At 39.7% G+C, this 14,163-nt stretch overlaps 1 protein-coding gene across 16 annotated transcripts in view; it reads right to left on the reverse strand.

Annotated features, from left to right (window-relative positions):
• The window catches only part of PHLDB2 (pleckstrin homology like domain family B member 2), a 130,420-nt gene that overhangs the window by 17,751 nt on the left and 98,506 nt on the right, over nt 1–14,163 (reverse strand). For 3 of the 16 annotated variants that reach the window (XM_060150621.1, XM_060150618.1, XM_060150630.1), the window contains 5 exons: nt 10,746–10,889; nt 9,904–10,089; nt 7,698–7,838; nt 6,412–6,511; nt 2,559–2,579 (listed from right to left, as the gene is read on the reverse strand). In XM_060150621.1, the coding sequence (XP_060006604.1) occupies nt 2,559–2,579; nt 6,412–6,511; nt 7,698–7,838; nt 9,904–10,089; nt 10,746–10,889 (592 nt within the window). Of the gene's footprint in view, nt 1–2,052; nt 2,106–2,558; nt 2,580–6,411; nt 6,512–7,697; nt 7,839–9,903; nt 10,090–10,745; nt 10,890–14,163 lie in introns of those variants that run through there. The other 13 variants (XM_060150622.1, XM_060150620.1, XM_060150629.1 and 10 more) reach the window with 9 other exon arrangements.

Below are 14,163 nucleotides of genomic sequence, written 5' to 3' on the forward strand. Positions count from 1 at the left end.
ACCAGACCTATGAAGAGTTTACAGTTGGACCATCTGGATTTTCCCTGTTTTCTTGTACTTTACCTACCTCTCTATGAGGCTTTTCATTAGTAATGAAATGACAAAAAGCAGGCCAGAGGGCAAAAGAAGGCAAGTAATTCCAAACAGCTTCCTCAGCTGTTCATTAAATATTTCCATTTAAAAACGGAAGCCACATCCACGATGCTTTAACAAAGCATTATAGACCAAAACTAAATCTGTAAAATGATTAGAGTTCCATGAGGAGTTTGCATGCCATTAGTATTTAGAGCAGTTTTAGATGTCTGCGTGAAAATATGTTAGTTCAGGTTAAGGCATTTCTGGGAAAATAAGTTTCCTTGATATAAGATGTAATTGTAAGTTATAAATATACACGTATGTAAAAACTACACATCACTTTGCTAAGGAAAGATGCAAATCATAATAGCACATCATGAGACTTTAGAGAGAATATTATTAATTGTAATGATTAATGCATAAAAGCATTACACAAAGCCAGTGTGTTCATAAGCGTGGAGCTTGTGCCTTTTTTTTTTGTCTTAAGAATGGCAAAATAATTCATTACTCAAATATTTACCTTTGATACTTGAACTTTTGGAATTACTAACTGCTCCTGTTAAATCGTTTCCAATTATTCATTATGAAAAAAAAGGGGGACGATAAAAAAAAAAAAACACCAGAAATTATTTGAAAAGCTCACACACATATCTTTCCTTATACTTTCAAAAAAGGTTCGTTGGCAAGGAAACCTTCACACTGGCACCAACGACATGGAAGACATTTCCTTGTTTTAGTATGAACAAAACATCCCTAAAAGACAGCCCTGTCATTTCAAACATATAAGACTTATCTCCTTGGTGATGACAGGTGCCACAACCTCCCTTCCCTTCAGTTTTTCGCTATGAGGAAAAGCCAGTTCCTACAATGCAATTAACACTTTTTTGGAAAAGCAGAAAAGAGGGGGAACGTATTTCTTCTTAAAGCAACTGTATGCCCTGCTTCTCAGATGTTCCAGGATTTTTTTTTTTTTTCCCCAAAAGTACCACAGAATAAGAAAATGAACTTACCACCTTCAGGTGAGGCAGACAGTAAACTAAACTGGCTCCATGTTTTCAGATGTGGCCATGAGGGAGAGCCGTGTTACAATGTGTGCTGCGCTAAGGACTGTGAATGTAAATTCCCTAGATCGCCTCACTACGTGTTTTATTTTTATTTTATTTCTTTGCTCTCCGTCTGAGAAAACCTTGCATCACTCTGGTGGTAGGATAAGCACCTTGCATTTTCGTGGCAACTTAAACGAAAAAGGCTGCTTCTAACAAGTAGCTTCCAAGGCAAGAGTTTAGTCTCCTGTGGATCCAGTGTGAGTGGGAATGTCCATCTTATGCAGTCCCTTCTATCCTCGCAACCGGCAATATTTTACTGATCTCAGTGAACTCAGCTGTCACCTGGCTTAGCCTCCTCCCTCCTGAACAATTCCAAAAAAACAAGTTACAATTACAATCGAGGGCATGGACCTCTCCCTCGTGACCCCAGAATTGCACCAGCGTGATTCCTAAGAGCTGGCTTTAGGATCCAGGCTCTGGCCTGGCCATTTAAAGGTACAGATACTTTCAACAGAAGGACACCATGGAAGCACAGGAGACGGAAGGAGCGTTCCTGGTAGGAGACCCAAGAAGAACTGCTGTGCATGAAGCAGCACCAGAACAGGTGTGAGCTGGATTAAGCCACTGCTCAAGTACGAGTTATCAGGGAGGGGGTCATATATGTCCTGTTCACCACAGAATCCCCATTTGTTTAGCATTCAGATGTCACAAAATAAAGAGTCACTGACTGAATGCACTTGTTCAAGAAATTCCAAAAATAGTTTGTTCAGGTTTTTCCATAAGATGTTACTGAAAAACCCAAATGAATTTTTTGGCCAACCCAATACATTAGTGACTAAATAAGGAAGTGGAATGCATCTACTGTTTCGGGTGGGGCAAAGTAAGTGGACTGGAAAAAATGAGACTTCCCCAAAGCCCTGAGACTGCTTGGTTTTTTGTTTTTAAATTATGTAGCAAGAATAATATTCAGCAGTGGGACAGCATCTGAAAAGTAAAAAGGGCCTTGTAAATGCTCTAAATCCTTCCTGTCCAGATAGAAGTGGCTGTTTGAATAGGGTATTTTATAAAGTTTATAAAGTAAGACCTGATAATATCTGAGGCTGGTCACTAAGCATAGCACATACCTGGAATCCTAATCAACTCAACTCTCTTCACTGCCCCGGAAGAGCCAATAGGTTGGACGTTCAAGGCCCATTTATTATTATTATTGTTATCATTATTTTTAATGTCAATCTCTATGAATTCTGGCTAATTGTACCTGAAAAGTGCTTTGTGAGTTAACCATTGTGGGATATATAATCTTGCCAATATTTTCCAAATGTGTGTTATATACCATAAAATGGTTATCTGGGCCTTAATACAGAAAATGAGATGACTTAAAATTATAACCTCAGTTTAAGAGGATAAAATTAATCAGTATTTCTGACAATATCTCACCTGCTGAGACATTCACTCTTCCTAACCATAGTCCACAGCCAGAAGACGAAGGTGCAGGACAAGTCAGGAATGAGGAGGAGAATGATAGAGAAAGGGAAAAAGATACAAGATCAAAAAGGATGACAAAGGGCCAGGGAAAATAAACGTCTTCCGACATGCAGTCATTGACTGTGTTAGTAACAATACCAGCTTGACAAGGTAAGATATTCACATTTTTAGATTAAATTTGAGTTTATAGAGGCGAACTCAAGAAGTTAACAAAACAAAAACAAGCTTCTGATACATGCACACAGTCAAAAATGATTTGTTACAGGAGAAAAGAATTTTTCACACATGTTCAACTAGAAAATAGGGAGAATAAAAACAAGATTATATCTATAAAACAATCCTTTTTTCCAAGAAGACATTAACAAATAGTTTTTAAGACTCAAGGTTTGTAAAATGCCATTCAATGATTTGAAGCACAGTCCATCAAACTTTATAACAAGTCGGTCTTTTAATGCCCTACATTTCTGTCTCCCAGCCACATAAGAATCATTTATTCTAGCCAGCAATTTAGGCTGTTCTTCACTCTCTACTAAGTCTCAAGGCTTAAATGGAATGAATAGGTAGGCGCCTCCTAAATCCTTCCATCGTCTCACATAGCCTGCCGCCTGCCTTATTTATACCTGGCCTTTATAAAGGGGAAACATCATATTTTACACTTAGCCTACACACATCACAAGGCCCACTCTTTTCTTTATCTAGATCCTGAGTCTTACAAAACGGTGCTTCCGAAGCACTCGTGTTTCCTGCATGGTCTGACCTTGCAATAAAAAAATCAAAACAAAGAGGGTCATGCAGCTGCCGGTCAATGAACAGCAGCTGCACGCAGCATTGTGCTTCTAGCAAATGTGCAACAATTTTCCTCTAATGTGTAAAAAGGAATAATCATTAGACTAAAAGTCCACCATTGTACAGTTTTAAATCTGATCACTTCTTAAAGATGACAATGACCTTTCATTATTTGCTGGAAACAAAAACACCACACAGGGAGGTTGTCATACCTTTCTTGGGCTTTCCTGCATTGAACAGAAGATAAAAGGACAAAGATTTCATTCATTCTAAAGCTTACAAAGGAATAGTTCACAAATTGTACAAAAGCCAATAACCATTGCAACTTTAGGATCTGAGTCCCTGGACTCTCTGCTTTAAACTCTGCTCTCAGAGATCTTTGTTTGCATGATTCACGCTGTCAGGGCTACTAAAAACGTGCTTATTGAAGGAAGACTTATACTTACACCATCGTCCTTGATGTATCCATTACGAATAAGCAGCAAAAAAATAGTTCATTTAAGTTAATTTGTGTAAGTCACAAAAATGATAAGACCTATTTAATTTGAGTTAATGAAAAATGTGCAAGGTCTGATTTTTTCAAAACCATGGACTTTTACTTGGTGTTTGCTACTTTAATGGAGCCAACAAGTAGTAGTGAAACACAATTCCAAATGAAATTATGAGTCATCCTCCCTGGTCCTTGTGGGCCACCTGTATGGGCTTAGTAGAAAATCCTGCCAATTTTATGGTCCAATTTTAGTAGAAAATCCTGCCAATTTTAAAAACTGCAGTCCCTGAGCCTTCCTCCTCTGGGCAGGGAAGCCAAGGGTGGCAGGCTGGCCTCACAAGATACATCACATCCTCTTGGGTCAGCACACATATGAGGCTTCTCTATTTCCTCGGAAGCTGTCTCATCATCACTACATGAAACTCTTTAAGAGGAACACCACTCAGAGCTGCAGCAGGGAAGGACAGGCTGCAGACTTCTGGGATGTACAAAAGACCCAACAGTGAAGAACAGGGGCACAAAAGACAGGTCAAAGACAATAGATTTTGTAGACGGTACCTAATGTGACCTAAGGGAACTGGCTCAGTTCTTCTTCATGGACCTAACATGGGGATTCCCATTATTTGGGGGGAACACAGATGAGAAAAATAGAGATCAAACATCCCTCCAGTTTCACCATATTCTCACAAGAATCCTCTTACACAGTATTGTTTACAGGTTTGTTTGGTATAAAGGACTAGTTTTTCTTACTCTCTATCTTAAGGCAAAAACTTTCAACATAAAGTGTGGGTGCCGTGGCCAGTCCAAACTTTGATGCCTTCAGCCAGTGGGAAAAATCCATTTAAAAAGAAGTCTATAAATATCACAGAGAAATGCATCAACAGAAAACAGACTTGACCCACAAGCGAACAGTGATTAATGAGAGCCAAAATATACTCATTTATGTTTATTATTTATATACCATAAGAGATATTTTTAGTTTATTAAGAAATTATGATAAAATAAAAGAGAAGTTCAATCAAATGTATTTTATTCAAAGGTTAACACTGTAAACCTCTCATATATTATAAACCACTTTTAGGAACACCATAGCTTCTATTAACTCTTAAATCACTCTGTTAATGATAGGAAATCCTCATTCAAGTGATATAGATATAGCTCACTTATCCACACACATATACACATTATGTATACATGCATATATATACACCAATATATAAACATATTTCTAATGGTACTAGTGATTATTCCCTGGTGACATTAGCAAAGAGGTCGAGCAGTCAGAACTGCCTCTAAGCTGGCTTGGAGGGAAGGGTTTCAATCCCACTAATGAACACATTGAGAGGCCAGACGCTCATCACTCTGTCAGCATCCCCATTCACATCCCGGGCATACATCCATCACTGCATTTACCACACTTTATTGAAAGCATCTGTTTGTTTTTCTCTTCCTCATGAGACTCTAGGCATTTCAAGGGCAAAGATCATGTAATTTATTTGTATTTTTGCTGTCTAGCACCATGCCTGCTCAAAAGTGAGGGCCAATATAAGCTAACCTAAACTACCGTGTTAACACAATAAATCTAATCTGCACAAGAAGCTCACCTCTGGAACTGCCTTACGGTATTTTCTTCTAGCCCCACAAAGACTACTTGAGAACCCCATTAGAGATGCAACATATTACAAAGAAACAGAACATGCTGAGAGTCCAAGTCTACCTGAAACCTAACAACCACATAGAATAAAAGCTCAACCCGGGCTTCCCTGGTGGCGCAGTGGTTGAGTGTCCGCCTGCTGATGCAGGGGACGCAGGTTCGTGCCCCGGTCCGGGAAGATCCCACATGCCGCGGAGCAGCTGGGCCCGTGAGCCATGGCCGCCGAGCCTGCACGTCCGGAGCCTGTGCTCCGCAATGGGAGAGGTCACAACAGTGAGAGGCCTGCCTACCGCCAAAAAAAAAAAAGCTCAACCCACTTTAAAAGGCCTAAGGGAAGTCTGTCCTGAGCCACTAGTGCTCTGTGTCAGCTCAATGAGTCTTTAGCACGTGTTCAACAGGGCGGCTCAGCCACAAACCAGGCGAGTGATCTGACTTGGTTAAGTGCCTTGGTAATCGATCTCAGGGGTCTCTTTTTTCCTTCTCCCAATCAAATGGGAAGGTTAGTATTCTCTGTGGGCCTTTCTGATTGAGAAGTCTACTGAATTTATAAAATACAATGGTTAGGTACCAGCCAAATGTGCATATAGGAAAACTTATCTCAGTACAACAATAAGGAAGTATACATATATATATCCCTCCCCTAAGTGGACCCATGGAGAGTAAAGTTGACCGAATCACTTTGCTGTACAGCAGAAATTAACACAACATTGTAAATCAACTATACTTCAATAAAATTCAAAAAAAATGAAAAGAGTAAAGTTGAGGACTTAGGTTGATCCCCTCCCTAACGATCCCCAACTCTGTTTGGTCTCCCCCTCCCTGAGGAATTCTAATGCTTGACAAAGGACATGACACTGGGCTTAAAAGGTACCTACCTCTGAGCATCCTCCGAGATTCTGAGTCTTTGGTCATGGTTGCCAGCGAGTGGGGGAGCACACTGCCACAGCTGTTGCTCTGTCCCAGGGGCAGGTGGCCCTGTGAGAAACAGGAGGAAAAACTCAGGCAAACTGCAGGCCCAATGGTCCTTCTGGACATGGTCACATCGCTGGTTCCTAGCTCCTATCTAAGCGCAGAAGGCAGCGAAGGTAGGTCTTTGCACCCCGTGTGTTGATGCTAAATGGTAAAGCCCAGTCGCCGTCCCTCCCCAGGAGCTCCACAGCAGTCTCAACATCACAGCCATTCCTCCAGTGGCAGCAGTTCCAAAAGTGAAGACAGATAGGGAAAACACTGTCCAAAACCACCTTGGAGAACAACTCAAAGTCCTTCATGCGAGAGGAGCAGATGCAGGGACAAGAACGCATGCACATCATGCACAAGGACAGAGGAGATCCACACACGTTACAAGGGCACCAATTTCCATCTGCTCCAAGTGAGCGAGTGGGCTGAAAACTGGAGACACGTAATATTAACTATCCCGGTGGTTTTACCACTTTTAAAATAGCAAATTCCTTGGAACACCAGTTTATAAAACAGATGAAAACAAAGTGATTAAGGACAAGGGAAGGACTCCAAAGTCTGTCCCACTCAAAACCTCCTTCTCACTTGCCCTTCCCCTCTTCCTGCCACGACCCCTTGGTAAGGCAGCAGAACAGGCGTGAGGGCAGCTCAGGCATCAGACCACATGGATCCACTTTCTAGCTTCAGGGCCGACCAGCTTCAGGTGACCAGGTGGACCAGTCACCTAGCTTCTTTCCACCTCAGTTTTATCCATGTATACAATGGGGATACTAATTAGTACCTCTACTACCTAGTGTTATTGGGTTTTACAAAGAAACAATCCACGTCAAAGGCTTAGCCCAGTGTCAGCTCCAAGAAATGGTCCGATATATATTTTTTGCCATTATTCCTGGAATCCAGAGCTTATGTCCTCCAATTTCCATATCTGGGATACAGCTACGGGAGTGTGTCACATAAGTGAAGGCTACTCACCACTTGTGTGGTGGTAGAAAATACCCTGGACCAGGTGCTTCGGTCCCAGAGCGTATAATTCCAAACATCCTCTGAACAGGATAGAAAATGCAATTTAGTTATGACGTCTGCCCAACAAGCAAACTTAATGGTATATTATTTAGCATTTTCTTTAGGGGCCTTTGCATGTCAGTCAACATAAGGACAAAAAGACTCACTGAAGGTGAAGCCCGTGGTTCTCCCCGTGTCCTACCTTTGGGGCGGTGCTTCTCCCCATAGTAGCACTGCTGAAATGAGGGGATATGGAAGGTGTGGTTTTCTTTCGAGGCAAAGTGTCACTCAGATAGAGGCCTTCTTGGTGCTGTTTTTTCCTTTCTTCCAGACTTCTAAAATGCTTTAAATGCAAATGTAAAGCAGAATAGCAAAACTTGACTAACTGAAACAGGTCACTGAAGTAATTAAGAGGTATGCATTTACAAAGAAGCTTTGGAATTTTAACACAGAATTTTTAAAAATTACTCAACTTAGACTTGTATTCACTAAGAAAATTGGGCTAGTATTCGGTAAGGTACACTGGAAGAATTTATTACTGAACCTAGAAAAATTCAGAAAAATCCACCTGTCATTTCTGTAGTAGTGCCTGTTGCCTTGGGGCCTCAGGACAACTTACAAGTTATTATGATGGTTGCCATGTGGATGGCAGAACAGCCAGTGGACAAAGCAAGTAAGCAGTTTCTCCCTTTGTCTGTCTGGACAGTTCTGTGTGATGGCACGGATCCCAGTGTGAGGAGAACAAGAAAAGGGAGAAGGAAGAAATGAAGAGAAAGCATAAACAGGGAAGTGGGTTTAAAGTTAGAATCATATTTCAATCACATAAACACACTCCAAATCCACATGTTTCCATATAAGGCATCCTTCTAGACTGAAAAAAGATCTTGGCCAAGGAGCCTCTACAGCAATCCCTCACATTTAAAAATCCTTCTGTTGACTATTTCATTTTTATTTTCAGATTCCTAAGGCAAAATTTTTGCCAACTCGAAACTTATCCAAATTTTTCTTGGCCTCCCCCAAAATGTCTTCAATAGTAAATTTATTTCCTAGTTAGAGGTTCTTTAGGTTTGATCATTTTTATACTGAACTCAGGCTTTTGAAATATGTAAAAATTAATGCAACTTTGGGTTATCAAACTTACTATCAATCTCCAAACACGCCAATCATGAAGAATATCTGCAATTTAACTTTACAATGATCTGTTTATACTAGATATTTATTAACCTAAAAGTAGTGAGGAGATACAGTCCTTTAACCAAAGGTAATAGATAGTAAAGGTAGCTGTAAGAAAGGTAAGGGCTGGGCATAGGAAACTAGAGCTCACCTACTTTACGGGGGGCGGGGGGGTCTATTGACTGACTCCTTAGGATATTCTAGGGCCAAATTCACATAAGGATTTGATTATAATGGAAAGGAGTCTCAAAATAGATTTTTTGAATACCCCAGCATGAGTATGCATAGAATGTATCAAAAGGAGGGCAACACTTTTGGAATAATAAATTATCTATTTTAAAAAGTGCAATAAAAAACTATTGTTCTATGGACCAAATGCACTGCCTGTGGTGTTACCCTGGACAAGCTACTCACCAATGCTGAGCCTCGGTTCCCTAAATATCAATATGGAGACAGTTCGTATTTCACGGGATTGTTAGAAGGAAGAAATGAGACATTTGTAAAACGTTGAGGAAATTTTGGCTCATAGCAGAGGAATGATGTCTATTATTATGGTTTCAATAATGTGTGAGGAAAATATTTTGTGTTGACACAGCAACTTTTTACACCATGGATTTTATAGAAATAATTATTATGGTTTTGAAAAATACCTGAAGTAAGTTGCAATATTTTGGTTGAATGGGAACTGAAGCATGAGGATGTGAAACTAGCTCAAACATATCAAAAGCCAGGAGAGGACAATCAAGGTCTCAAACTTTCTAACAATCCCCACACTCTTAGGCCATAATAAATGTCCTTAAAAAAAACAGGAGTATGCATCTTATCTTTTTAAAAAATACCTTTGGAAGACCCTAGCACATATTCTGCAACCCACCTGCCACCTCTTTGTTAGGTTTTGAGTTTTTAAAAAGGGACCAGGGGGACTTCCCTGGTGGTCCAGTGGTTAACTTCGCCTTCCAATGCAGGGGGTGCAGGTTCGATCCCTGGTTGGGGAGCTAAGATCCCACATGCCCCCCGGACAAAAAACCAAAACATAAAAGAGAAGCAATATTGTAACGAATTCAATAAAGACTTTAAAAATGGTCCACATCAAAAAAATCTTTAAAAAAGTAAATAAATAAAAAGGGATCAGGAAAAACAAAACAAAAAAATACCTTTGGAAAAGTTGAAGAAAAGATTTCACATCAGTTAAGTTTGTTGTTAAGGTGAAACTCTAAACACCAGCTCCTAATTACCTGCTGGTCCTGTTGCTGCTGCCTTCTGTGTTTCTTAGCTGGTAGAGGAGGTGGTGTGTCATTTAAAGGAAAAGAATCGACAGATGTAACCACGACTTCAGGCCAAGGGGCCGATGGAGGTTGAGTGATAGGGTGAGGAGAAAGGGTGGAAGGAAACATAAATCCAGAACAGACAGGTGCTCTTTGCTTTAGAGGAGAAAGAAAAAATATATATGTGTCCATATGAAATGAAAGAATAAGACAAAGAAATGAAATCTATAATCTGATTGTTTTGCTTTCTTATATGTTAATCAAGAAGGCATAAATGATGGGCAGTATCTTTCAATTTAGTCTCTTGTTAAGATCTCACACTGTGAGCAACTTGGATCCGTAAGAGGTATTTTAATTTACTATTATTTACACCTCCACAGATGTTTTAAAGCAGCTTAATATTAAAAAGAAATCCATACTGCAAAACAAAATAGAAGACAAAATCAAACTGGAAAGGTGATTCAAACCAACAATTTTAGAAAGGCTTTTTGGTTTCTAAGAAAAGTAGGTTGGGCTAAAGTGCTAAGAGATATATACGTGTGTGTGTGTATTTATATATATGTATAGTTCAGTTTTCTGAACTTACTTCTCCTAGTACTCTATACTCTGTACCATATATTTCATGGTTTCTAGTATTATCATTGGTAGAGCACTACCCCCAAATCGGTCTGTTTTTTTCATCTCACCATCACTCTTGGTCCTCTGGTCAACCAAACAAATATTTGTCTCACACACCCTTATTTTCAGTTAACCATGGGTTAATTCTTGACATGAGGAAAGCAGTGAATGAATGAAATGGCATGCCAACACACCTCTTTATTTTGTGGCTGGCTCGCCAGCACAGCTGTGGTAGGCCCAGTGGCAACAGCGTCAGCGTCAGCAGGGAACTGAGTGGAAGGGGAGAGATTCGTGGAATTGCCACATGGCTCATTAATTTCATTTACAATGATATAGCCCTAAAAGGAGGAATTCAGAAGTTAAACACAAGGAAAGCAAGAGCTGAGGCATGCGAGAGTATTAATGCTCCAGTACAATGGAGTTAGCTTAGAGCATCACAGCCAGATATCTGTGGTATTATCAGATGTTTCATTAAGGCAGTCATCAACTATTAAAATGGATTTATGGTGCTTACTCTTGAAAAATGATATTTCAAACATTAAAAGTAAATTTTCAGATAAAATCAAAATGACTTTATTATAAATAACCCAATACCTTTGATTTACATATCCATCCATGTCGGCATTCATTCTGTTGACTGAATAGGATGTCACTACACAGCATTTAAAATCATCGCAAGCAAAAATAAATATGAGACATAAAATCGACAGTGCAATCACTCTCTAATTCAAGAGCCTTTTCCATAAATCTTTATTTTTAGATTTTCCCTTCTTCTTCTGTTTCCTGACAAATTAGAGAGTGAATAAATGTAGACTAAAGGCTACTGGTTTTTGCACTAAGACATTTATAAAGCAGTAATTTATTCATAATGGAATCTTGCTTTTAGGTGTCTCAACAAAATGAAAATAAAAAGGACACTGTTCTCTTGTGAGCCTTCCTTAGCAAGAGAAACGTGTATACACATGTGCATACACACACACAAATCCCTAAGATGAAGTTGCAGCTTGAGGATGTTTCAATTTAAGGCAGCTTGCCCAACTCCCAACTCTACCCCTAGGACAGAGAATTTCCAGTTACTTTTAAATTCAATGATTCAGTTCTGGCTTCAGTTTAGAGAAGATACTCATGAATTAAAGTTGATGAGAATCAAAACTCCTGAATTTATATTTGAGGAAAAGGCACTTGTAAATTACCACGGAAAGTAATTGTACAGACCATTCATGATTTTCACCACACCAATAAAACAGTATGAAAAAAAGAATAAAGGGTATAAATTAATATCTCTTTTTTTTTTTGCGGTACGCAGGCCTCTCACTGTTGTGGCCTCTCCCGTTGCGGAGCACAGGCTCCGGACGCACAGGCTTAGCGGCCATGGCTCACGGGCCCAGCCGCTCCGCAGCATGTGGGATCTTTCCGGACTGGGGCACAAACCCGTGTCCCCTGCATCGGCTGGCGGACTCTCAACCACTGCGCCACCAGGGAAGCCCAATATCTCTCTTTTAAAAGTAAACTGAGTTAAATTTAACACTTGGGTTCTTCTATTTGCCCATCAATCCTTTCAAACAGTGGCTCCAGGAAAGGCAAGATATTGTTATGTTGGTGAAGCAAAAATTCCAGGCTGCGAGCAAGGTTTTCACTGAGAATTTATAATTCTGACCAAGTGGAGAAAGCCAGAGTTGACTGTTTGTAAATTGAAGGTATCAAAATGCTGCTGAATTCAGTCTTGCACTTCAGAAAGGGGCAATAGATACTATGTAGAGTTTTATAAGATTAAATTGAAGAAAGGAAGTTGACAACTAGGTTGTCAAATTTATTTTATCTTTGATAATGAATGACAGTGAAGAGTAACAACTTTGAGTTATTCTTTTGCTAAGTTGATAGTAGAATCTTTCAAAACCAAGGTTGGATTCTTTATATGAGTCATAACCATATATCCTAATTAATTGCTTCAAAAATGTACGTCATTTTCCAAAAGTGGGACCTGTTTAAAAGAGTTGGATATAAATTCATCACTCTTTAAAAAAAGAGACAGAATGAGAGTGAGAGAGAGAGAAAGAAGGAAAGAGGGAGAGAGAGAAAGAAAGGGAGAGGAAGGAAGGAAGGAAGGAAGGAAGGAAGGAAGGAGACAATCAAAACATCTTCTGAGCCAAGTCTGCTTGACATGAAGGAGGACACACAGCCACTCAACAAACACAAGAGTTGCAGACACACCAATACAGTCAAAAAGGCAAATCGGATTTTGACAACAGGAGGGCTGCAGAGAATAAGAACAACTCTTGAATAGAAAGGGAAAGATTTTATTCTTTTAAGAGGTGAAGTGACCTTAGAGCTTATCTAATGCACTTGGAAGCCACAAGCCCTTCAAACTCAGTATGTCCAGAGTCAAACCGCATTTCCCTCTCAAATCTATTCTTTCCCCAGTCTTCCCTATCTCAGTAACAGCTACTCACCATCAACCTCATTATTCAAACTGGAATAATGGCAGCATTCCTGACAATACCCTTAATTTACTTCATCCCCACATCCAATCTATCAACAAGAACTGTCAACTCTGTCTCCAAAGTATTTCTGCATCCAGCTAATTTTCTCCATCCCTCTTCATTTGTTCAAATCCAAGCCACCGGCACCTCCAGCCTATACTATTGCAATCACCACTATACTGGTTTCCCAGCATCTCCTCTTTATAATCCAGTAGAGCATCCCAGAGTGAGCTTTAACAAATGGACCTCAAATAATGTCACTTCCCTGCTTAAAATCCCTCAGTGGCTTCCCATCCACATAAAATAAACCAAATTTCTTTAACATGACTCACAAGACCCAGCCCCTGCCCACCTCACTGACAACCATATTCCACTACACTCCATTCACAACCACTCTTTATGCAGTGAATCTGCTGGATCTGTGTTCTAAATAACGGAGAGAAACTAGAAACTGAATGGTCTAAAAAAGTTTTTGGGAAACATTTCACCAAATGCTTCCGAGGGACATATTATTCACTCCTATTATGTGATGAGCATTTACCTCACACACCTACACACACACACACACACACACACACACACACACACACACACTACTTTCAATGAAGGAATTCCTAACTCTGCTGTCTTTTTAAAGGGTTTTTTGTTATTATGAAAAATTTTATGCAGAAGCAAGCTTTTTCTTTAGCTTTTTGAAAAAAAATAAAACTATTTTCTTTCTCAGTCAGCGTTTTAATTTTCCAAATTAGAGTTAAAATATTTAACCATTATAGCAATGTAGCTCTGTAAAAAGATAGTTGGGAAAGGGTAGCGGTGGGACCTGGGAAAAGATGGATGTTTGGGATAAAGAGAGTGTACAACTTAATGTAAACAGGATTTTCCGACTTAGGGGCAAAAATAGCATAGACAACATGGGGGGAAAAGGAGATAGAGATGTTTGGGGGCATTTTCACGTTCTAGAAGACAGGAGAAAGAGAAGAAAGTAGGAAAGAGGAGAAACGGAGAAAGGAAAATGGAGGAAGGAAAGAAGAGAATTTAAGACTAGCTTTGGTCTGGATCCTAAATTTTTTGAAACTTCAAGTTAACCCACAATGTCACTGTCAAGCAAAGTACACACACACACACACACACA

This window comes from Lagenorhynchus albirostris, chromosome 5 (genome assembly GCF_949774975.1).
Source record: "Lagenorhynchus albirostris chromosome 5, mLagAlb1.1, whole genome shotgun sequence".
NCBI classification, from domain to species: domain Eukaryota; kingdom Metazoa; phylum Chordata; class Mammalia; order Artiodactyla; family Delphinidae; genus Lagenorhynchus; species Lagenorhynchus albirostris.